The sequence below is a fragment of the Pelodiscus sinensis genome, chromosome 15, assembly GCF_052426305.1.
Source record: "Pelodiscus sinensis isolate ZL-2025 chromosome 15, ASM5242630v1, whole genome shotgun sequence".
NCBI lineage: Eukaryota > Metazoa > Chordata > Testudines > Trionychidae > Pelodiscus > Pelodiscus sinensis.
This window is the reverse complement of record NC_143066.1, coordinates 25,732,949-25,755,142: the sequence shown is the minus strand read 5'-3', so window position 1 is coordinate 25,755,142 and position 22,194 is coordinate 25,732,949. Positions and strand designations below refer to the sequence as shown.

At 45.1% G+C, this 22,194-nt stretch overlaps 1 protein-coding gene and 1 pseudogene across 1 annotated transcript in view; both read left to right on the top strand.

The window, feature by feature from the left end:
* Positions 1–22,194, top strand: part of BAIAP2L1 (BAR/IMD domain containing adaptor protein 2 like 1) — a 95,041-nt gene that overhangs the window by 57,612 nt on the left and 15,235 nt on the right. Inside the window, exons 4-7 of the mRNA XM_014580815.4 lie at positions 12,269–12,330; positions 12,415–12,486; positions 13,994–14,131; positions 21,908–22,060. Coding sequence (XP_014436301.2) covers positions 12,269–12,330; positions 12,415–12,486; positions 13,994–14,131; positions 21,908–22,060 — 425 coding nt within the window. The remainder of the gene's footprint in view (positions 1–12,268; positions 12,331–12,414; positions 12,487–13,993; positions 14,132–21,907; positions 22,061–22,194) is intronic.
* On the top strand, positions 17,347–18,774 carry LOC149523553 (bolA-like protein 3 pseudogene; annotated as a pseudogene).

Below are 22,194 nucleotides of genomic sequence, written 5' to 3'. Positions count from 1 at the left end.
TCTATTATGGGAACTAATAAATAACTTTTCTTTATCAGCCCTCTCCACACCACTCATGATTTTATAGACCTCTATCATATCCCCCCTCAGTCTCCTCTTTTCTAAACTGAAAAGTCCCAGTCGCTTTAACCTCTCCTCATATGGGACCCGTTCCAAACCCCTAATCATTTTAGTTGCCCTTTTCTGAACCCTTTCCAAGGCCAAAATATCTTTTTTGAGGTGAGGAGACCACATCTGTACACAGTATTCAAGATGTGGGCGTACCATAGTTTTATACAGGGGCAGTAAGATATTCTGGGTCTTATTTTCTATCCCTTTCCTAATAATTCCTAGCTTCCTATTTGCCTTTTTGACCGCCGCTGTACTCTGTGTGGAAGTTTTCAGAGAACTGTCCACGATAACTCCAAGATCTCTCTCCTGCTTTGTCGTAGCCAAATTAGCCCCCATCATACTGTACGTATAGCTAGGGTTATTTTTCCCGATGTGCATTACTTTACACTTATCCACATTAAATTTCATTTGCCATTTTGTTGCCCAATCACTCCGTTTGGTGAGATCTTCTTGGAGTCCCTCACAGTCTGCTTCTGTCTTGACTATCCTAAACAATTTGGTATCATCTGCAAACTTTACTACCTCACTGCTTACCCCTTTCTCCAGATCATTTATGAATAAGTTGAAAAGGATTGGTCCCAGGACTGACCCTTGGGATACACCACTAGTTACCCCTCTCCAATCTGAAAATTTACCATTTATTCCTACCCTTTGTTTCCTGTCTTTTAACCAGTTCTCAATCCAAGAAAGGACCTTCCCTCTTATCCCATGGCCATGTAATTTACACAATTTATAGTGTCATAGAACTGGAAGGAACCTTGAGAGGTCATCAAGTCCAGTCCTCTGCATTCATGGCAGGACCAAGCACCATAGATTAGTAGTCAGCAACCATCAATTGTGTTCAACAGTCCTGGAGCCATGGGCGGCTGGTCTGTAAGGGCAAAAAGAGGCACAGCCTACCCAAAGCTGTAGTTGTGTGGGCCCTCCCCTCCCTGCTTCCAACTGTCAGGAGGAGTTGCTGAGGAATATTTAGTGTGGTTTAGGCAGGTTTCAGGGCAACTGGGAAGGCAGAGAAGCAGGGAGCCTCCTCAGCAGCCTGCCCTTGAACCTGGCACAGACACCAGGCTTGAATTAGTCACATGGGTTCTCCCTGCTGCTGTAGGAGCCTCTATTTCATTCATCTCACCAGCTCCAGGAGATTGCTAGCCCTCCTCTGCAGAGACCACCCCACCCAGCTTGTTGTGCTTTTGTTGCTGCTGCCTCTTCTGGTTGCCAGTTTCTGCTCCTGCTCATCCCCTCCCCCCCCTGCACCCATCCTCCCTGCACTTTAGCTCAGGGTGGGGAAAGTGGGCTTTCTCCTTGCTGCCCTCCCTTCTCCTCCTTTGCACTCTCCCTACTGGCTTGGCTCCTCCCCTTTGCTAATGTGTGGAGTGGTGGTGGGTTTGGTTTCACTTTCCTAGTCCAGTTGCTACTGAGTCTTGCTATCTCCCCACACCTACTCCTCATAGTCCCCCTTCCCCTTGCTAGTGTGTGGAGTTTGGGGGGGGTGGTGGGAGTTGCCTAGCCCAATGAGCCCAGCAGAGAGAGCTGCCTGGTCCCCTCCCCTTCTTGCCCTCTCCCCACATGCTTCCTGTTTTCTGTGCTCTGCAGAAGAGTTGGGGGGTGGAGGTGATTAAGGATGTTAAAGACTAGTCGACTATCCGATAAGCATTTGTATATCGGATAGTTTTTGACTAGTCGATAGGCACTTCTGCATTCCTCCTTTGAAATGTACGAGAGCCCCCGCTGTCCCTCTCTCCCCAGGGGGAGCACAGAGACAAGTCTGCAGCTGGCTGCTTCTGGGAGAGGCCTGAGATAAGGGCAGGAAAGTAGCCTGTCTGAGTCCCTGTTGTGGCTCTTATACATTTCAAAGGAGGAATGCGGAACTCCACGTACAGCCCAGGGCCAGCGGGAAGTCCTGCTGACTCTGGGCTGCACGTGGGTGCCTTCTTTGAAATGCACAGGAGTCCCCAATGGGGACTCAGACAGGCTACTTGCCTGCCCTCATCCCAGGCCTCTCCCAGAAGCAGCCAGCTGCAGACTTGTCTCTGTGCTCTCCCTGGGGGGAGGGGTACAGCATGTCTCTGAAAGCTGCCCATGCCTGCAGCTCCCTTTGGCCAGTTCCTGGCCAATGGGAACTGTGAGGATAGTGCTGGGGTGAGGGTAGCACAGGGGTGTCCAAACTTTTTTCAAAGAGGGCCAGATTTGATGAAGTGAACATGCGTGAGGGCCGACCATTTTGCCTGACATTCTTTGAACCATTAAAATTAAACACAAATTAACTATTTTATGCAAAGTTTATTGCAAACAGCATACTTTTCATTTCGTCACATGGATGACAAATCTAAACAGGTGTTAAATCACTCTGCCTTTCATATCTGAAGGCCAGATGAAAAAAAAAATCCAAGAAGCTGAAATATATGTCAGGAACATTGTAAAGTACATTACATATTATTGGTAATAAAGGTTGTCTGTCAACTTTTAAGTTCAAAAAATATGAACAGGAACATAACACCAAGTATACATGTTGTGTCCAAATATATTTATAACTGATTTAGACCAATTGACATTAACTGAGATTTTACAATGTATTCATCTCAATACATATGGATTCGTTGGGGGCCATAAAAGATAGATATTGCCAAATTACCTGTGGGGCCAAATTAAACCGGAACATGGGCCGCAATTGGCCCGCGGGCCGGACTTTGGACATGCCTGGGGTAGCATGTGGGAAGCATGGAGACAAGCCTGCAGCTGGCGCTTTCAGGAGCAGCATGGGGCCACAGCGGGCAGGGAGACTGTCTGAGCACTGCTGTGCTGCTGACTGGGAGCTACCTATGCTCAGTGCCTTCTGGCCAGAGCTTACACCTCATACCCCCTCCTGCTTTCCTTCCCCAACAGCCAGCACCACATTATTCATCACAACATTCTGACCTAGTTTGGAGTACCCTTCTGCACCCAAACACCCTCCCAGAACTTGCACCTCTTGCCCCTTCCTGCACCCAAACCCCTCGGCTTGCACCCCTTGCCCCAGGCCAGTGAAAGAGGGGGGAATGGAGTGGATGTAGCTCTGGGGAAGGAGCAGGGTAGATCCTGGGTTGTCCTGGTCTTGTGCTTAAAAAGGTGGGAGACCATTGATCTTGACCATCCCTAACAGGTGTCTCTCTAACCTGCTCTTAAAAATATCCATTGATGGAGATTCCACAATCTCCCTGAGCAATGTAACCACCCTGACAGGAAGTTTTTCCTAATGTCCAACTTAAACCTTTCTTGCAGAAATCTGAGCCCATTTTTTCTTGTCCTATCATCAGAGGTTAAGGAGAATAACTTTTCTCCCTCCTCCTTTGTAACAACTTTCTAGGTATTTAAAAGCTGTCATATCCCCTCCCAGTCTTCCAGACTAAACAATCTTTTCCAGACTAAACAAATTCAGTTCTTTCAATCTTCCCTCATGGATCATGTTTTCTAGACTTTTTAATAATTTTTGTTGCTCTACTCTGAGCCTTTTCCAATTTGTCCACATCTTTCCTGAAATGCGGCACCGAGAACTCGACACAGTACTCCAGTTGAGGCCTAATTAACACAGAATAGAGCGGAACAAGGACTTCTTGTGTCTTGCTTACAACTCTCTCAGGGTATGTCTACACTACAGCGCTATTTCAAATTAACTTATTTCAAATTAGTTAATTTGAATTAAGCTAATTTGAAATAACGCATCTAAACAAAAACTAATTTGAAATAGCGTTTTTCTAATTTGAAAGAGCGCGTCCACATTGTATGGACCCTGAATGGAAGGCAAGGCTGGCCGGAACCAGTGCCAGCAAGGCATCAGGGTCGGACTTAGTGTGTGGGGCTGCTGCCTCAGGCTATCCAAGGTCTGTGCTTAAAGGGATCCGACCCCCCATCCCGGACAGATAGGTCTAAGGTTTCTCTGCTTGCTGGTCTACCTCACTGACGGACAGCAAAGCATTTGTGTCTCGGAGTGCTCTGCTTGCCCTCACTCGGGACACCATGGCACTCTGCAACTTGGAACCAGTCCTGCCCCTGGGGACTGTGCTGCGTCTCATGAACACATTGCCAGCAGCCTAGCTGCACTGTCTGCAGGCTGCCATCCAGGGGGACCATCGAGGGGCTGTTAGTATCCAGGGGGCCCTGCAGGAGAGCTTCCACCCTGAGAAGCGCTAACAGTCTTCCCGGTCTGCCCCACCAGGGGCTTGTGCCCCATTCCTCCCTGACATCCTTCCACTTACCCTTCCCTAGCCCCCCTTCCTGATGTCAAATAAAATACACGTATTTTCAAAAATAGAAACTGTCTTTATTTAACACAACTGGGGGGGGGGGGGGATGAACCTCTGGGGAGACTGGGAAAAGGAGGCGGGAGAGGGTGGTAGAGGGGAGGGGGAAAACTGGGAGGAGGGAGCTGGAAGGGGGAAGAAGTGGGAGGAGAAGCTCAGGGTTCACGGTTGGGGGTCTCACCAGGCCACGTCTCCCAGCATGGTGGGCACGGGAGCCTCAGCGTCTCCGGGGGGATGGGGAGGAGTGTGTGAAGGATGAGGTGAGGGGGATGTGTGTGGAGATTGAGGAGGAGGGTGTGGAGGTTGAGGAGGGAGAGACGGGAGTGGGAGGAGGAGTGGGAGCTGGGGGAGCAGCAGGCACAGGAGCGGCATGGGGCAGCACGCTCTGCACCAGGGCCTGCAGATGGTGACAGATGGCACGACCCTATGCAAGCAGCTCCCGCCGGAACTCCTGTTCCTCCTGCGCATGCTGCTCCATGATGCGGGTCTGGTCTCGCAGGGCCGCCAGATGCCGCTTGTAGTACCCCTGCAATGTTGTGGTCGTCCTGCAGAGCCCTCGGGCGCGGGAGCATGTCCCGGGCAGGGTGGTGCGCCCTGCACGTGCACCTGGTGCGGCTTTGGAGAAAGAAGAGTAGTGGTCAGTTCTCCCTGGGGACACAGTGGATCATGCCCAGCCCCCCCGCAAAGTGAGGGCAACCATGCCCTGCACCATCAGAGCTGATGTGCTTGCACAGAGGCCATGGTTGGCATGTCTGGCTCTGCCCGGGAGTGGGAGTTGCCCTGAGACTGCACCCGTGCCCCTGTGCTGTGTATAGTGCGGCCAGGGTCAGGGGGGGAGATGTCCCCTGCCCATGTGTAGAGGGGGCGTGTGAAGGGAGGGCATCCTGCTGTGTCCTGCCCCAAGGTTGGGAGCACGTCGGCTCTCTTCACACATGTGTGGCTATCGGGCCACGACCCCTGTGTGGCACGCAGCTGGGGCCACCTGCCTAAGGTGAACAGGTGGCTGCGTGATTCATGGGAGGCATAGCCCATGCGCGCAGTCCCTGGTCTCCCTCCCCATATCACGCCCTGGTAGGGGACAATGCTGGCACTTACCTGGTATGGCCTTCCCGGACAACCCTGCCGACTCCGGTGCCGGGACAGCTGGTAGTGACTCCTCCGGTGCGCCTGAGTCAGGGCCCTCAGCTCCCGGCTCACTGTCCCCTGGGCTGGCATGGACCGCCCCGCCCCCCGGGATTCGGTTGAAGGCGGGGAAATAGGGGCAGGTGTCAGCCTCTGCTGCGGCGCTGCCCCTGGTGGCCCTGGTGTATGCCTGCCGTGGCTCCTTGACTTTGAGGCGCACCTGCTCCTGGGTGCTCCTGTGTCCCTTGCGGGCCATGGTGGCCGCTATGCAGCCGTAGACGGCCGCATTCCTCTGCCTAGTGCGGAGATCATGGAAGTTGGGGGCCTCCCCCCCACAGACCTCAAGGAGGTCCATGATCTTTGCCCCATTCCAGGCAGGCGCGTACCATCTACGGCCCCTGGCTGCCCCTGGGTACTGGGAGACTGGGCGGAGACGGCTGCCTGCCACTGTCTGCCATTGTGCGGCCACTGGGTGAGGGTCTGTGGCTGCTGGCAGGCCTGGCTCTGGCATGTGCCCAGTGGCCAGACTCTATCCCTTTAAGAGCCCTGGGGTTGGGGGAGAGGAGACGAGTTTTCCTGGTTGTGCCCAGAGTGGCCACCAGGGGAAACTGGGAAGGGCTGGAGGTCCTCTATTTCGAATTAAGTGTCTACACAGTGCTTAATTCGAAATAGCTATTTCAAATTTGGCGTTATTCCTCATAGAATGAGGTTTATCAAATTCAAAATAAGTGCTTTGCTTTTTTGAAGTAAATTAAATTCGAAATAGCGGTTTGCATGTGTAGACGCTATTGAAGTTAATTTGAAATAACTACTGTTATTTCAAATTAACTTTGTAGTGTAGACATACCCTGAGAACGATGTTTGCTTATTTTGCAACAGTATCAGACTGTTGACCAGGGCTCTTAAAATCAGGAATAAGGGATCTTTTGGAAAAGGCTTTATTTTCCGAAAGATCCCCGTCTACACTGGCGCTTTTTGCCGGCAAAGCCCAGAGCCGGAAAAAAGCGGCAGCCATGTTTATGCAAATGAAGCAGGGAAGATTTAAATCCCCGCTTCATTTGCAATTGCGCTGTGTCTAATTTGCATCCCTTTTATGGAAAACGGGTGCAATCTAGACACAGTCTATAAGTGTAATCTCTATGCCATTATCTGAATAGTTGATAAAGATAGTGAACAGAACCAATCCCAGAAGTGATCCTGGCAGTACTCCCCATGTTATGCCCTTTCAGCATGACTGATTGATAACTACTCCCTGGAAATGGTTATCCAACCAGTTATGCATCCACTTTAGAGTAGACCCATCTAGGTTGCATTTCCCTAGTTTATTAATGAGAAGTTCATGCAGTATTGTATGAAATGCTTTACTAAAGTGTAGGTATACCACATCTACTGCTTCCTCCTTCTCCACAAAACTTATCCTATCAAAGAAAGGTATCCGGTTGGTTTGACATGATTTGTTCTTTACAAATCCATGCTGGTACTCATCACCGTATTAACTTCTAGAAAGTTGTTTGCAAATGGATTCCTTAAAAATTTTTTCCATTATCCTTACTAGCATTGAAGGATAGTCTAGAAAGTAGTCTGTAGTTTCTTGGGTCATCCTTATTTCTCTTTTTAGAGAAGTGCACGATATTTGCCCTTTTCTAGTTTTCTGGAATCTTGCTTGTCTCCCATGACTTTTCAAAGATAATAGCTAACAGCTCGGTATATCTACACTACAGCGCTAATTCGAACTAACTTAGTTCGAATTAGTTAATTCGAACTAAGCTAATTCGAACTAACGCATCTAGAACTAAAAACTAGTTCAAATTAGCGTTTTGCTAATTCGAACTAGCATGTCCACATTAAGTGGACCCTGAACCGGGGTTAAGGATGGCCAGAAGCAGTGCCGGCAGGGCATCAGATGAGGACTTAGAGCGTGGAGCTGCTGTCTCATGCTAGCCGAGGGCTGTGCTTAAAGGGACCCGACCCCCACCCCGGACAGACATTTCTCAGGGGTGCCCCGCTTGAAAAGCAGTCCTGGCTTGGAGTGCCCTGAGTGCCCACACTGGGCACATCACAGCACTCGGCCATCAGACCGGTTGCACTTGCCGCAGGCTGCCATCTGGGGAGAGGGGACAACTGGGGGGCTGCAGGAGAGCTTCCACCCCCAGAAGCCCGCAGAGCCAGCCCAGTCCTCCCCATTGGGAGCTCGTACCCCATTCTTCCCTTACCTCCTTCCACTTACCCTTCCTTAGCCCCCCTTCCTAGTGTACAAAATAAAGGACAATTGTGTTCAAAAATAGAATCTCTTTATTGAACAAAACTGGGGGAGACTGGGAAAAGGAGGTGGGAGAGGGGAGGGCAAATAAAATGATCAGAGGTTTGGAAGAGGTCCCATATGAAGAGAGGCTAAAGAGACTGGGACTTTTCAGCTTAGAAAAGAGGAGATGGAGGGGGGATATGATAGAGGTCTATAAAAGCATGAGTGGGGTGGAGAGGGTGCATAAAGAAAAGTTCTTCATTAGTTCCCATAATAGAAGGACTAGAGGACACCAAAGGAAAGGAATGGGTAGCAGGCTTCAAACTAGTAACAGAAAGTTGTTCTTCACAAAGCAGATAGTCAACCTGTGGAACTCCTTACTGCAGGAGGCTGTGAAGGCTAGAACTAGAACAGAGTTTAAAGGGAAGTGAGATCAAGTCATGGAGGTTGGGTCCATGGGGTGGTATTAGCCAGGGGGTAGGAGTGGTGTCCCTGCCCAAAGTTTGTGGAAGGCTGGAGAGGGATGGCATGAGACAAATGGCTTGGTCACTGTCTTTGGTCCATCCCCTCCAGGGTCCCTAGGGTTGGCCGCTGTCGGCAGACAGGCTACTGGGCTAGATGGACCTTTGGTCTGACCCAGTACGGCCATTGTAAGCTCAGGGCTCAGGGTCGGGGGTTTCAGTGGACCACCTTGATTTTCATGCACACCTGCTCCTGGGTGGCCAGGCTGGCAGCTCTCCTGCCCTAGACGGCCACCATCCTGTGCCTAGTGTGGAGGTCGTGGACGAGGTCCACGATGTCCGCACTAGACCAGGCGGGTGCCCGCCTCTTGCGGTCCCGGGCAAGCTCCCGGGAGCCGCCAGCCTGGTCCCAGGAAGAGTGGGAGGGCTGGGGGGCATCGGGTGGCTGGCTCGTGCCGTGCCAGGTGCAGGGTCTGCTGGCTGGGTGCTGGCAGGCTTGCACCTGGCACGGGCACCGTAGCCAGCCCGTGCCCCTTTAAGGGGTCCGGGGCCGGGAGGGGGGCAATAGAGTTTCCCTGGTGTTGGCCAGAGTGGCCACCAGGGAAAGCTGGGGAGGGCTAGCCTCCCACTAGTTCGAATTAAGGGGCTACACACCCCTTAATTCGAACTAGTAAGTTCGAACTAAGCTTAGTCCTCGTAGAATGAGGTTTACCTAGTTCGAACTAAGCGCTCCGCTAGTGTAGCGCCTATCAAAGTTAATTCGAACTAACATCCGTTAGTTCGAATTAACTTTGTAGTGTAGACATACCCTCAGATAACTTATCTTCAAGTCACCAGGGCCTGAATACTAAAATATTCAAGAAGCTGACTGAGAAGCTATCAGCAAGCACATATGATTCACAAATTAATAGGATAGTGCCATACTGGCCTGTTAATGTTCAAGGTGCAACATTTGATGGCTCAGTTGCTCCACCCATAAAATGGGGAAAATATTGTTTACTTTTTGTGAAGCAGTTTGAGATACTCTGGTAAAATATACTGTTGTAAATTATGTGAGGTAGGCATTATGTTTTCTTCTGTCTCCTGTGGAGCATTTTCAGCACATGTTCAATAAATACAATGGCTTATTAACTTTATCTTTTTTTATCTGCAATAGTAAGAAAATAGTGTGTGAGAGTCCATATATTTTCCCTATATAAGTATCCATAAATCCCAGATTTTTCTCAGTGGTGTTGCTTTGCTCAGCATTGCAGTGCCTGAGTCATCAAAAGTTACTTAGGTTCTTAAGAGCCTAATTCCCATTGATAGTCATGATAATCTAAAAGTATGCCAAATTATTTTTAAAGCATCCTTTAATAACACAGGGCCCAATTCTGAAGTCAATGGAGGTACTCCAGATTTATATCACAGATAGATTTTGGCCTATAATTTTCATTTTATTAGATCACAGTGCACTTACTGTGGTTTTTTTCTCCAAATGTTGACTCAAAACAGGAAACAGGAAACTAAATAGGTGAGCCAGTACATATTATGAGTGCTGCTGGATTACTATTAGCAATGAGGGGATTCTAGCAGGAAACTAATTTTTATATCCGCATTGAAGAATACAAGGATACGTGTTGGTTGAATTTGCTTAAAAGAAGAAAAATAGTTATGTAACTAGTCTTTAAGTGTAATATTAATTGTTAAATGTTCTAACTAATACAGATATGAAAAAAATAAACTTGTAAACTAAACCAGTGCAAACTTTTTAAAACGACGTGTTATTTAAAAATATTTTCATTTCCAGATAAATTTTGGCGGTATATGTTGTTGTAATAAGGGTGAAAAAGTATTTCTAACCAAGCATTCAGACCCTAAAACTGTGAGGCTACAGTCAGCCTGAATGCTGTTTTAAACAAGAAAAACAACATACAAACGTCACATTTTCCATTCTTGATGCACCAGGTGAATGGGTTATTTTACTAAGCATTTACATTGTGGTGGGAGGGGAAACCAGAGGAAGGGTGTGTCAAGGGTGAGGAGAGAGTGAGCCAGCACCCTGTGTTGTTTCAATAGCCGTCAGTACTTGGAGCTCCAAGGTATACTTCATCAATCTGTACAATGTGGCCAGCCATTAGTTAAGTGTGTTGCTGTGGCAGCAAATTCACATGCTGTCAGAGGCAGCAGAAGTAAGTTTGTAAAAGAAGTTTGCACAAGCAAATGTAAATGCCTTTCAGAGTAAATGTACTGTTGGTTCTTTTCCCCTCCCTTCACCTGCCATCATGTACATGTTTTCAAACCTTTCGTTATAGTTTTAAGTGTAACTTTAAATTTGAATTCCTTATTTTAAAATTTCTTTTAGCAATATTGTTTTCCCTTTAAATTATTGATAAACATCTACAAGCTTTCTACTGTGTTTTATTGGGGTTTACCAATCTTAACATTTACAATATCTATGTGATGATGGCGTTCTGTCAACAGGAAAACTACAGAAATGAGAGTTCATCCACTCCTGAAGTCCTAAAATAATAGGCTCACTTGCTTATGTTATCTGTTTACTATAGAAGTGTTTTTATGTGACTGCACTGTATTTACTTTTTCTGTTGCACATGAAATATCCAGTTACCATAGCAACTCTTACCTCACTAAGTATTTACCCCTGCATGCTATATTAACTACAAACAGAGAACACCCAAAGAAACAATCACAGTGGTCTGTCAGGTGGATGTAATGACCCGGAAAAACAGATACTTGAAAATCCTGTTAACAATAGCCCTGCTCTCCCATGTCCAAGATCTGGGCCCAAAGGGGATCCTCCAACTGGGGAATCTCTTTCTTTCCAGATAGAAGTCCCAAGTCCCATGAAGCAATCTCTGTGGGGGTGGAGAAGTGGCCTGGAGTCAACATGGACCATACATCAGATAGGAGGAGATGCACAACTTTCTCCTTGAAATACATCCCATATTTTACATTATTTAGCAAAGGTTCCATTGTGCTTTGTGTAGTGGGAGCTTTACAACCCCCCCTTCCCCCAAAATTGTTTCTACTTCAGCCTGATCTAAGACATGTAAATTTATCATGGCAAACAATAAAGAAGGGAAGATAAGGGTATGAACAATATGCTCACAGAGTTATATAGGCTAGCTTCATGGTTCCAGATCACTTAAAGGTATTGTGGGGAGAAAGATTTTTTTTATTTGGGGTGGTGAATGTGGAAGGTGGTTATTTGTGGTTTTGGTTTTGGCAGGATCTTTTCAAAGGCTCGGTGGATTTTTTTTTTTTCTGGTTGCCTGATTTCATGTATTTACAGCACTGATAGAAGTGGGTCAAAAGGAGAAAGGACAATAACTTGCCAACTAGTCCATGGAGGGAGTTCTATGCATATAATTGTGGAAGAAGCAGATGAACTGCTGGTATAGGCTGGTATTTTTGGACAATAATAGGGAAGTGAAGAGCAACATAATAAGAAACAAGTAGATAAGTGGAGAGTATAAGTATGATCCTGCACCAATGAAATCAGTGCGAGTTTTGCCAACAACTTCAGTGGTTGCAGGATCAAATCATCTGTGTACCTGTTGTTTACAGCTCAGTCAACAAAAATGTGAGAGTTTCTCCTGTAAGCTCTGTAGAAGCAATTAGCTAACAAACATTTACTGAGGATTATCATTATTTTAGTTTTTGAACACAGAGTAAATAACAGCCATGATCTCGTTTTTGTGCCTCACTCCCTTGACTAGCAATAAAAAAAAAGAGACTACTATAGATGCAGTAAGCCTAGTTGTGGGAAGAGGAGAATATCTTGAAGTGCTCTTGAGCTATTTTCATTACTTGACAAGCCAAGTGATATTGACAGGGTCATTGATTATTCAAGTCATATGCTTGGTAAAATTGTGGTCAGATAAAATTATTTCATTCAGGATATGGTTGCTGTTATTTAGAGTTGCAATCAATTTCCCTGCTTAAATTCTTAGTCTACTTTGTACTGTTAATTATAAAAGTGTTATCCTTCTATTGTGCATTGACAATTTCGAACAGCTGTAAAGAAACAAGAAAAATGAGTGTTTGTTTATTCACAGGACATGTTCTTATAGAGATTTCAAGTACAAACAAGAAACTTAATGACAGTCTAGAAGAAAGTGTAAGTGTTTTTTACTGTATCTAACATTTTTGAAATAAAAAAGATTTACTTTAATTTTAATAACCCTATTATTTACTTTTAAAGTTCAAGAAATTTCATAAAGAGATTATATCTGAACTGGAGAAGAAGACAGAACTGGATGTAAAATATATGAATGTAAGTACACTGAATTTAATAACAGATAAGAAAGACCATATATTTAGTTGCACTGAGTGTAGTCATAGCAACAGTTTGTGTCTTTAAAAATAATTTACAAAAGGAGCATTTGATCTTTAACTTCTGAAAGATGTTTTCAACTTTGGTTTATTTAAGAAGTTATTCAGTAATGTACAACTGTATATTAGAGAATACTATCTAAATCCTAAATTTAAAAAATTGTAACATTTTTCATTTATTTTAGTTGTAAAATGAAAAGCCTGAAAGTGACCACCCCACACTGAAAACAAGAGGGATGGTGTTTAGGCTTGCCAGAGGAAAGCAGTGGTGCTTTGTGGTTAGGAGAGGGAGAAAGAGAGAGAAGCAAGGTCAGAAACTGCTGTAAAAAGGTGGATGGTAGTCACTTTAAAGCACTGGGAATGTAAGGGCAGAAAGCTTTAAAGGTGCAAGCCTTGACATTGGAAATCCCTTTCTCCATGCAACAGACAAGGCAGCACTCATCCTCTCTCCCCTTTTAGTATGATTATGAAGTGGGGTTTGAACCTGCAGTGGGCATTGTGCTAATCGCTCCTTTCTAGTGAAGCTGGGAAGGAATTTTTTCCCTGACCACCAGATTGGGTTTGGTGGAGTGTTTTTTGTTTTTGTTTTTGTTTTGTTTTTGTGTCAGGGAAGACCTATGTGATGAGCACAAAAGGTGTGGTAGGCCATATGTTGCAACTTAGACCAGGTCTGTACCTCATGGGGAAGGTCAGTGTTCGATTTAATTGGTCTTTTTCTAGACTCACTAAATCAAATCCTGAAAGATCGATCACCAGAGCATCAATCCTCCAATAAGTGGAGATGTGGCCTTACTTAGTAAATGTGGGATGGGTGTCCAGTATGGTTACTTCATGGGGAAGGCTTCCAGTGACCAGATAATTGGCATGGTAAAAGCGTTAAAAAGGAGGTGCTCATTAAAGGAAGAGAATGGGGTGGAGTTTGGGGCACAGAGCCATATCTCCTTTCTTATAGCCCATCTTACCCCACCTACAACGAGGGGTGGATCATAAGGTCCTGGCAATGGATTTGCTGGAGGAACCTGAATGGGAAAAGTGGGGTATGGTGAGGTCCCAGCAATAGATGTGCTAGAGGGACTTGGATACAAAAAAATGGGAAGCTGGTGGAGACTTACAGGTATTTACAGAATAAATAGGGGTATATCTGCACTGTACACTGTTGTCTGCTGGGTAGTTCCAGACATCAAATAATAAAGTTACAGCCTGATTAACTCCATATCAGGTGTCTTTTGCCCTTCTTTCAGTGTGGCTGGACAATGAATTAAGAGTGGAATTTTGCTTTAAACTAGATCTGCCAACCTGAAGGAAAAAAGTAATTGACACATTTGTAGCTTTAATGTTAATCCAAATCCTCATAATAATACAGCAGGATTTCTTAGCTGCCTACTTTTGTGCTCTGATAAGTTATATTGTTGTATGCACTGTAAAACACTTAAATGCTTGGCTTGCAGGCAACTTTAAAGCGATACCAAACAGAACACAGAAGCAAGTTAGATTCATTGGAGAAATCTCAGTCTGAGCTGAAAAAAATCAGAAAGAAAAGTCAAGGTGGAAGAACTGCATTGAAATATGAGAATAAAGAAATTGAGGTATTCGCTACTCTTACTTGTTCACTTTTCTCTTCTAACCAGTTTCAGGGAAATGGTCAATACATTCTGATGAATCCACTTTATAGCTTCATTTCTAAAACTGACCTTGATTTCTATGCCTGCAATATATTTAATTAATTATTATCATATTGAATAATTCCTATATTACTTGTTTGGCAACAGTTATGCAGAAGAATTTCAAAGAGGTAATTGTTGCTTTTGATTTTTTTTCCAAGTTATTTTGGGTTAAGGAGATGACTAGCAAATGTAATAAAAAAACTGATATTAAGGCTTATGGTCTTATCCTATACTCATTATGTGGAGCCCCATTGATTATATTATTTGTAGGATCAAGCCTTGGAGTTTGTTTTTAACCAAGCTTATATTTTTGCATTAGAAATTAATTGTGGGTTGTTGGATTTCTGGCTATTGGATTTATGATCAACATCAAGTATAGCCAGGATATCCGAATTGTACTACCTGTGACCTCAGTTAGTTGGGATTTATTATGTATTCCAGTATACATGAGTTTGAATTCTTTATTGTGCCTAAGCATGTTCAGACCCAGTGAGGGGCAAAGATGGGTTCACAGAGACCCAGTCACAGCTCTTTGTTTCTGTTGTGCCTGTCCTTCACATAACATAAAGCAGCAGGGGGACGGCTTTCAGTTATGCTCTTGGCAGAAGACATCTACCAGCAGAGAATCAGAACTAGTAGAGCCTTATGTCATCACACCCCTCCTCTTCGTTCCAGTGTCAAACATCCTCTCTGCCATTGTATCTCCAACCCGAAGCTCCTTTACACGAGATAGCACAGCTCAGTGGAGCATGTGGTGTCAGCAAATGGCAGAATAAGTGCAGGAGGTTTTACTATTCTACTGAGGGTATTGTGCTGCCATCTTAAAGGAGAGACATAAAACTTTGAACTATTTGTGGTAATCTTTTGTAAAAGATGAGTGTTAGCTTCTCTGTGTTCATATAACAGTGGCTGTAGCAACAACGGGCTAAGTTAAACTAGAGTGTAGTTTGTGCATCAGTTGAAGTTTTTGATGTGCTTTGGAAGTCTTCATTTTTATAGGTGCTATGCTAAAAATAACATCATCTCTCAGGGTATGTCGAGGGTTGCCAGTTGTCCGGTATTCAACCAGACAGTCTGTTTTTTGCACTCTCTGTCTAGTAAAAAAAATTCAGAAAATACCGGACATGTGCAAAATTCAGAAAATACTGGATTACGGCCCTACTTCCCCAGCCACTCCCCCTCTCCTCCACCAGGCTTCTGCACGCAAGCAGCTGAGGGCTCCCAGCACCAATCGCACCGCCTCCCCAGCCACTTCCTCCGCCAGGCTTCCACATGCAACCAGCTGAGGGCTCCTCAGCTGGTTGCATCTCCTTGCGTCTGACGTAGAGGTGACACTTGGGAAGGAGGCGGAGCCCTGTCCGAGCTCCTGAGTGCTGTTCAAGCACATTGTGCAGCCGTAATCTGGGAGAGAAGCCCGCAGATGCTTTGTGGTTGCATTTAGGTGCCTTTCATGGTCTGTCAGACAAAACTGACTGGGGTGGAATTTCTGCCTCTTCCCACTGAGCCACCCAAAGACCTGGCTATAGGCAAGTCACCTTCCTACCCACACTTGCTGCCTGAGTTCAGAGTTCCCCCCGGCCGCCCTGCAGCCCTGCCATTGCGTTGCCCTGGGGTCTGCTTCTGCTTTGGGTAGCAAGCGGCTGCTTTGCAGAGCAGGCTCTGCTGCCTCCCATGTCATTCCCAGCTTGGTGGCTCTTGGTAGTAGCCACACAGGACCTGACCTCTGCCCGCTCTGAGTAGTGTAATCGGGCCATAGGGAGTGGAGCTGGGCTGGACTCAGGCGCTTTGTGACCCAGGCTCCCTTCTATGGGCAAGGAGCACTGATAAGAGCCAAGCTACATGCAGAGCTCTTCTTCAGGTCTGAGAGCAGGGCTCGGTTTAGTGTTGCACCAGTGTTGCACCAGCAGCTCTTTAGCAAAGGTACTTGGGTGTAGGGTCGCCAAGTGTATGGTATTGAACTGGACAGTTTGGTATTTTTGCCTCCTATCTGGTAAAAAAATTCACAAAATACGGGACACTGAAAATGTGTCTGGTATTTAGGTGTTCAGTATTTTCTGATTTTTTTTCCCAGCCAGAAGGCAAAAATCCCAGACACTTACCAGTTCCACAGGGGAGCTATCCGGCCCGGCACAGGGAGGCAAGATGGCCAGCAGCGTGTTAGGGCCAAAAGCCTCAAAAGCAGAGTGTTTCTTAAAGAGGCCACACTGGTTTTTTGTTTTTTTTACTTAACAACTCTTGGAGTCTCGGGGTCCTCTTTTTTTTTTTTTTTCTTTCTGCTCACCAACTTTGGTCTCCCCCTTTTTTTTCCCTCAACAGAATTTTTTCCCGGTGTGTTTTTTTTGGGAGGAGGGAGGATTTGGTATTTTTTGTTATACCTAGGGTTGCCAGATGGTTTGTCTACGCTATAAAATTAGGTAGAATTTATTGAGGTTGACTTTTTAGCACCGAAATTTACAGAGTTGAGTGTGCATGTCCTCACTGGGCATATGAGGTTGACGGAGTGTGTCCCTAGTAGCATGGCTACTTTCATCTTTAACAGACCCATGTACTGTGGGTAGACATCCCACAGTTCTTGCCACCCCTTTGCATTCTGGGTTAGGCACCCAGTGCCTGGTAGGACAGAAACATTGCAGAGGATGTTTCTGGGTACATGTCATCAGCCTCCCATAATGCACTTATCTCCTCCTTTCTCCCTGCTTGAAAGCAATGGAAAACAATCTTTTTGCATCCTTTTCCCCCCTGGTTATCCATGAAGACATGATAGCACAGCAAGCATGGATCCCACTCAGCTGCAAACTGCTGTAGCAAACATTGCAAACACCTCACACATTATGCTGCCATTCTTCCAGAGCCGAGCCTAGAGCCACCAGAACAAGGAAGAATGTGAAGAGGCCACAAACACAGACATGGCAGAACCCATTGATTGGACCAATTGGCATATGCTGGCAGCAGTGGATCCTCTTGATACAGTGGAATGCCAAATCTGGTCCCGTGAGACAAACACAGACTGGTGGAACCACATAATTGTGCAGCTATGGGACAATGACAAGTGGCTGTAAAACTTTCATATGTGTAAGGGTGCTTTCACTGAACTTTGTGAATTGCTTTCTCTCACCCTAGAGTGCAGCAATACCAGAATGAGGCCCACACTAACAATTGAGAAGTAAGTGGTAATAGCCCTATGGAACCTTGCAACTCCAGACTGCTACCCGTCTGTTGGGAATCAATTCAGAGTGAATAAAGCTACAGTAGAGGCTGCTGTGATCCAAGTAGCCAGGTCAAACAATACCCTTCTGCTAGGAAGAATAGTGACTCTGGGAAACATGCAGGACACAATGGAGTTCCCTAATTGTGGTGGGGCGATAGATGGAACATACATCACTCTGTTGGCACCCAGCCGATTTGTCAAAGAGTACATAAACCACAAAGGGACACTTTTCAATGGCGTTATAGGCGTTGGTGGATCACAAGGGCCGTTTCACCAACCATCAATGTGGGATGGTCGGGAAAGGTGCATGGCGCATGCATCTTTAGGAACTCCGGTCTCTTTACAAAGCTGTAAGATGGAACTTTCTTCCCAGACTGGAAAATTACCATTGGAGATATTAAAATTCCAATAGTTATGCTTGGAGACTCAGTTTACCCTTTTCTTCCATGGCAGGCTGCCTGGACCGCAGTATGAAGCAGTTCAACTACAGGCAGAGCAAGTGAAGAATGGTGGTGGAATGTTTGTCTTTGGCCATTTAAAGGGGTGCTTTCAGAGTTTGACTAGGTTAGACCTCGGCCAAAGCAATAGTCCCAGTGTTGTAGATGCTTGCGGTGTGATCCAGAAAATATGTGAAAATAAGGGGGGAAAGTTTCTGGAGTGGGGGGGGGGGGCAGAACAAAGCAGATTGCCTAGCCACTAATTATGAGCTGCCAACACCCGGGCAATCAGGAGACTACATCAAGGGGCACTGTGAATCAGACAGGCTTTGAAAACTAATTTTGTGAATGACCAGACAGTGATGTGATAGTTACATTACTTATCTCTTAACAAGATTCTCCTGCAGTACATGTAGTGGCTGCCATTAGTGCCAGCATCGTGGGCTGTGGCCACAAGATCCTTCTGCACAACACACAGTGAACATTTGCTTCACAAACTGATGGCTAAGCTAGTGTGACGCGGGTCCTCAAAGAAAAATTCCCTGAAGCTTCAGCCATCAAAGCAATGCACATATTGGGAGGCTGTGCATATTGTGGAGCATTGTATGAAATTCATATAGAATCTGAAGAGTTTTAAAAAAAGAGAACTGTCCAGTAACATCAGATGGTTAATCAGGCACTAGCTAAAGAAATTAAAGCAATGCATGGACTATGGATATTCATATCTGTATCAAAGCTCTGAAGATGAACCAGGCAGCAATGAGTTTTACCCGTGAAAGCTTATGTCCTAATAAATCTGTTAGTCTCTAAGGTGGCACAGGACTCTTCATTGTGTACTGGCCTGTAGACCACCACCTCCCCATGAAGATGACACAAACAATAAAGAAATTATGCATTTTTATTTAGGAACTACAGGGAGCAGGGCCAAAAAAAATTCAGGGCATGAGCTCTGATGACAGTGGAGGTGGAGGATGCAAAGGCAAGTGGCTTATTACAATCCCCCTGTGTAGCAATCAAAGCTATGGAATGACCACCTTCTATTCCAAGAGATATCTCTGGGATTTGAGTGAAAAGGCTGCCTGTGATTTCTTCTTCTTCCCACCTCCCTGCATTCTAGGGCACTTGGGAGAGGAGGCTATGGAATTTGGTGAGGCGAGCAGGTCGTTTATCATAGGGTTCAGGGGGACTCTCTGCTCCAGATGCTTTTCCTGCACCTCTACCAAACACCTCATCAGCTCCGTTTGCTCCCCCACAAGTCTCAGGATCTTACCCTGCATCTTACACTCATGTTCCCTTCATGCTCTCCTCTCTTCGGTGCATATGATCTGTAATGTCGTTCTCCATGAATTCATTTGTGTTCTGTTGGTGTGGGTGAATTGCATTTGCTCATTAAACATTTCATCCCATCTACTTTTTTTTTTCACCTTCTGATCTGTGAGAGTGGAAGAGCAAGAGGGCTTGAGGGAGTGGGTTGTAGCTGCATTAGGGGAGAAAAGTCAAGGACAGATTTTATAGAAGATACATTGTAAAACACAGAAGATTAACTCTTCTATAATGTGCTGCACAAAAGGCATTTGTTATGTACAAGGCCAAAGTTATTTTAAACGCTTACTAGGCAGGTAGACCTACAGCCAGGGGCAACTGGACTCGTTTTGGTGGCAGACATTGTAAGCAACAGATTGGAATTCATGTTCTTTGGCTTCTGCTTTGGAAACATGTGCGCCAGAGTGCTTGTAAAGTACAGTCCTCATGACTAGCTAGGCGTCTGCGTTTGCAAAAGGAGACAGTGTTCACAAGATCCCTGAAAGGGGCAGAGGACTGGGTGGGTTTGTAGGGGCTCATGCGGTCAGCGTGGTTTTGCCTCTCTCCAGTTTACCTGTAAGCTGCACTTCTCCCTTCCCACAGTGACTTACAAGGAAGAGGGGAACCAGATGGGTTTGTAGAAGTTCGTGCAGTCAGTGGGTGTTCGCCAACTCCATATGCGGATATGTGGGGAGAAAGGGACCTGTTCTCCCGGATAATCCTTTCAAGCCCTTTCCAAAAAAGGCAGCAAATCTGGGGTCATGATTTGTTGGGGATGAGCAAATGGAGCTGGATTGCCTCATTGCTATCTGTTTACAGAGTTCCCCGTATTTCATCTAGGTTGCCATGCGTAATATCAGACTTCTTCAATTCAGAGTTCATGATAAGAAATGGATGCTGACTGAATGTGTCCAGAAATATGGACCTTATGCTGCAATGCTTTGATGCCAAATCACTTACAGCTGTCCTGGTGTCAAAAAGTGTCCTACCATGGAGGATGGAATAAGACAGACCTCCCCAGAAAACTTCTGTAAAGGATGAAAGAGTACCTCTATGGGACCTTTGGAGAGATGTGCAGGCAGGATTCCCACTCCAATTCCAGACACGTTAACAAACTCTTCTGGGGAGCCCCTTTTGTGTAGGCACAGTGGTTTTCCTGTATAGCTGGGAGAGCAGCAGAGTTGAAAGTGCAGGCCCGAGCAGTCACATTGGGGCACAATGGGACACGTTCCAAGTCCAAGAAAGTAGACTTTAACAGTGCTGCATCTGGAGTATACCACAGTAGAGTTGTAAAATCCCAGTTAATCAGTTAACCTGTTATACATTATTTATTACCAGTTCACTGATTAAATGGGGGAGGCAGGGGCTACTCCAGCCAGGCCGACCTGCTGTGGATGGGGGCTGCTGCAGCCTGGCTGGAGCACCCCTGCCTGCAGTGCAGCAAGCCCCACAGAGGTGGAGCAGCCCTTTGCCCGTGGCAAGCAGGGGGCTGCTCCAGCCCCTGGTTAATCACAACCAGTAAGCATCACTACTAGTTACTGGTTAACCATTATGTCCTGTGTTGGTGGTCTGTCTTACTGGTTAACTATTCTTATCGCTATCCCAAAGTCAAACATGCAAGGTTGAATTTAGCACTTCTCTCATCAAGGGGAGTACAGAAATCCACTTTGACCACCTTTAAAGTAGCAGAACACGCTTGGTGGTGTAGACCCACTGGTTACAAAATCAACCTAACATGTATAACTTTGGCTTAACATAGTGTAGGCCAGTCTCTAGTAATCTTATAAAAAGCATTGCCATTTTTTTGCAAAATTACAAATAATAGCAATATAAAAAGCAAAAAGGTAGATTATGCTACTGTTTCAAATAATGGCACAAATTTTGATGTACATTTTTGTATGCATCTTATATACACAAATACTAGTTTATTTGCAGGGGGTTGTGCTTACTTCCTTTGGTCTTCATTTCATGTTATTCTTTTAATATTTTTCTTTATCCCTTACTTTCAATTTTTTTAAATAAAATAGTTGACATTTTTTCCAAGAATATTGAATATAATGGTTAGGTAGTTTTTCCAGTTATTTGTACGTTAACGTAAGTTCAGTAGAAGGACTATTGTGTGGTTAAGATACTAGACCTGTATTTAGAAGATCAAAGTTTAGTTGCCACCTTCTGCTGTAGACTTCCTTGATGACCTTGGTCAGGTCTCAATCTCTCTGACTCATTTCCCCATCCATAGAATAAAGGCAGTGGTAGTTCCATATTTCACAGTAGTTTTGTGGGGATATATTTGTTAATACTTGTGAAACACTGATGGGAGCCCAGAGAAAGGACCTGTGAAATAAAAAATAGATAGCATCTGAAGTTTAAAAATAATCCACGAATTGATTTGTTCTGCCCAGTTTGAAGTAGTCCTGTGACTTGTTTCAATTGTGCATTGAAGCTGTAAATTCTTTCTTTTTGCTGTTGCATTGTATAAGTTTTGGTTTGGTTTCTAGTATGTGGATGATTAATGGCAAACCGTTTTATCTGCTTTGATGGGCACAGTAAGGATAAATAATTATCTGCAATGTAAAAGATGTTTAAAGTGTAAGCTTCAAGTTCCTTTACATAAAGGAATTTAGATTATGGAATTACTTTAAGAAATTTAGTAAAGAAAAAAATATGCATAGATAAGTAAGTTTCTGTAAGTCAAACTCATGAGTAGCCTCCACATAATTCATTATTAATTTATGAATTGTTATTATTTAGTATTTGGAAACTGTGAGTTCTCGACAGAGTGATATTCAGAGATTTATTGCTGAAGGTTGCAGAGAAGCTCTACTTGAAGAAAAAAGAAGATTCTGTTTTCTGGTTGACAAGCACTGCAGTTTAACTCAGCATATGCAGTTCTATCATAAACAGGTCAGTATGGCTGGAAATCTAGGTGGCATGAATACAAACACTCATAGGGCCTAATTAGGCAAAGTAAAACTCATAGGGCTTAATGAGGTAAAGCAAAACTCATCTCCTGAGTATATGATCAAGTCCATAAATGA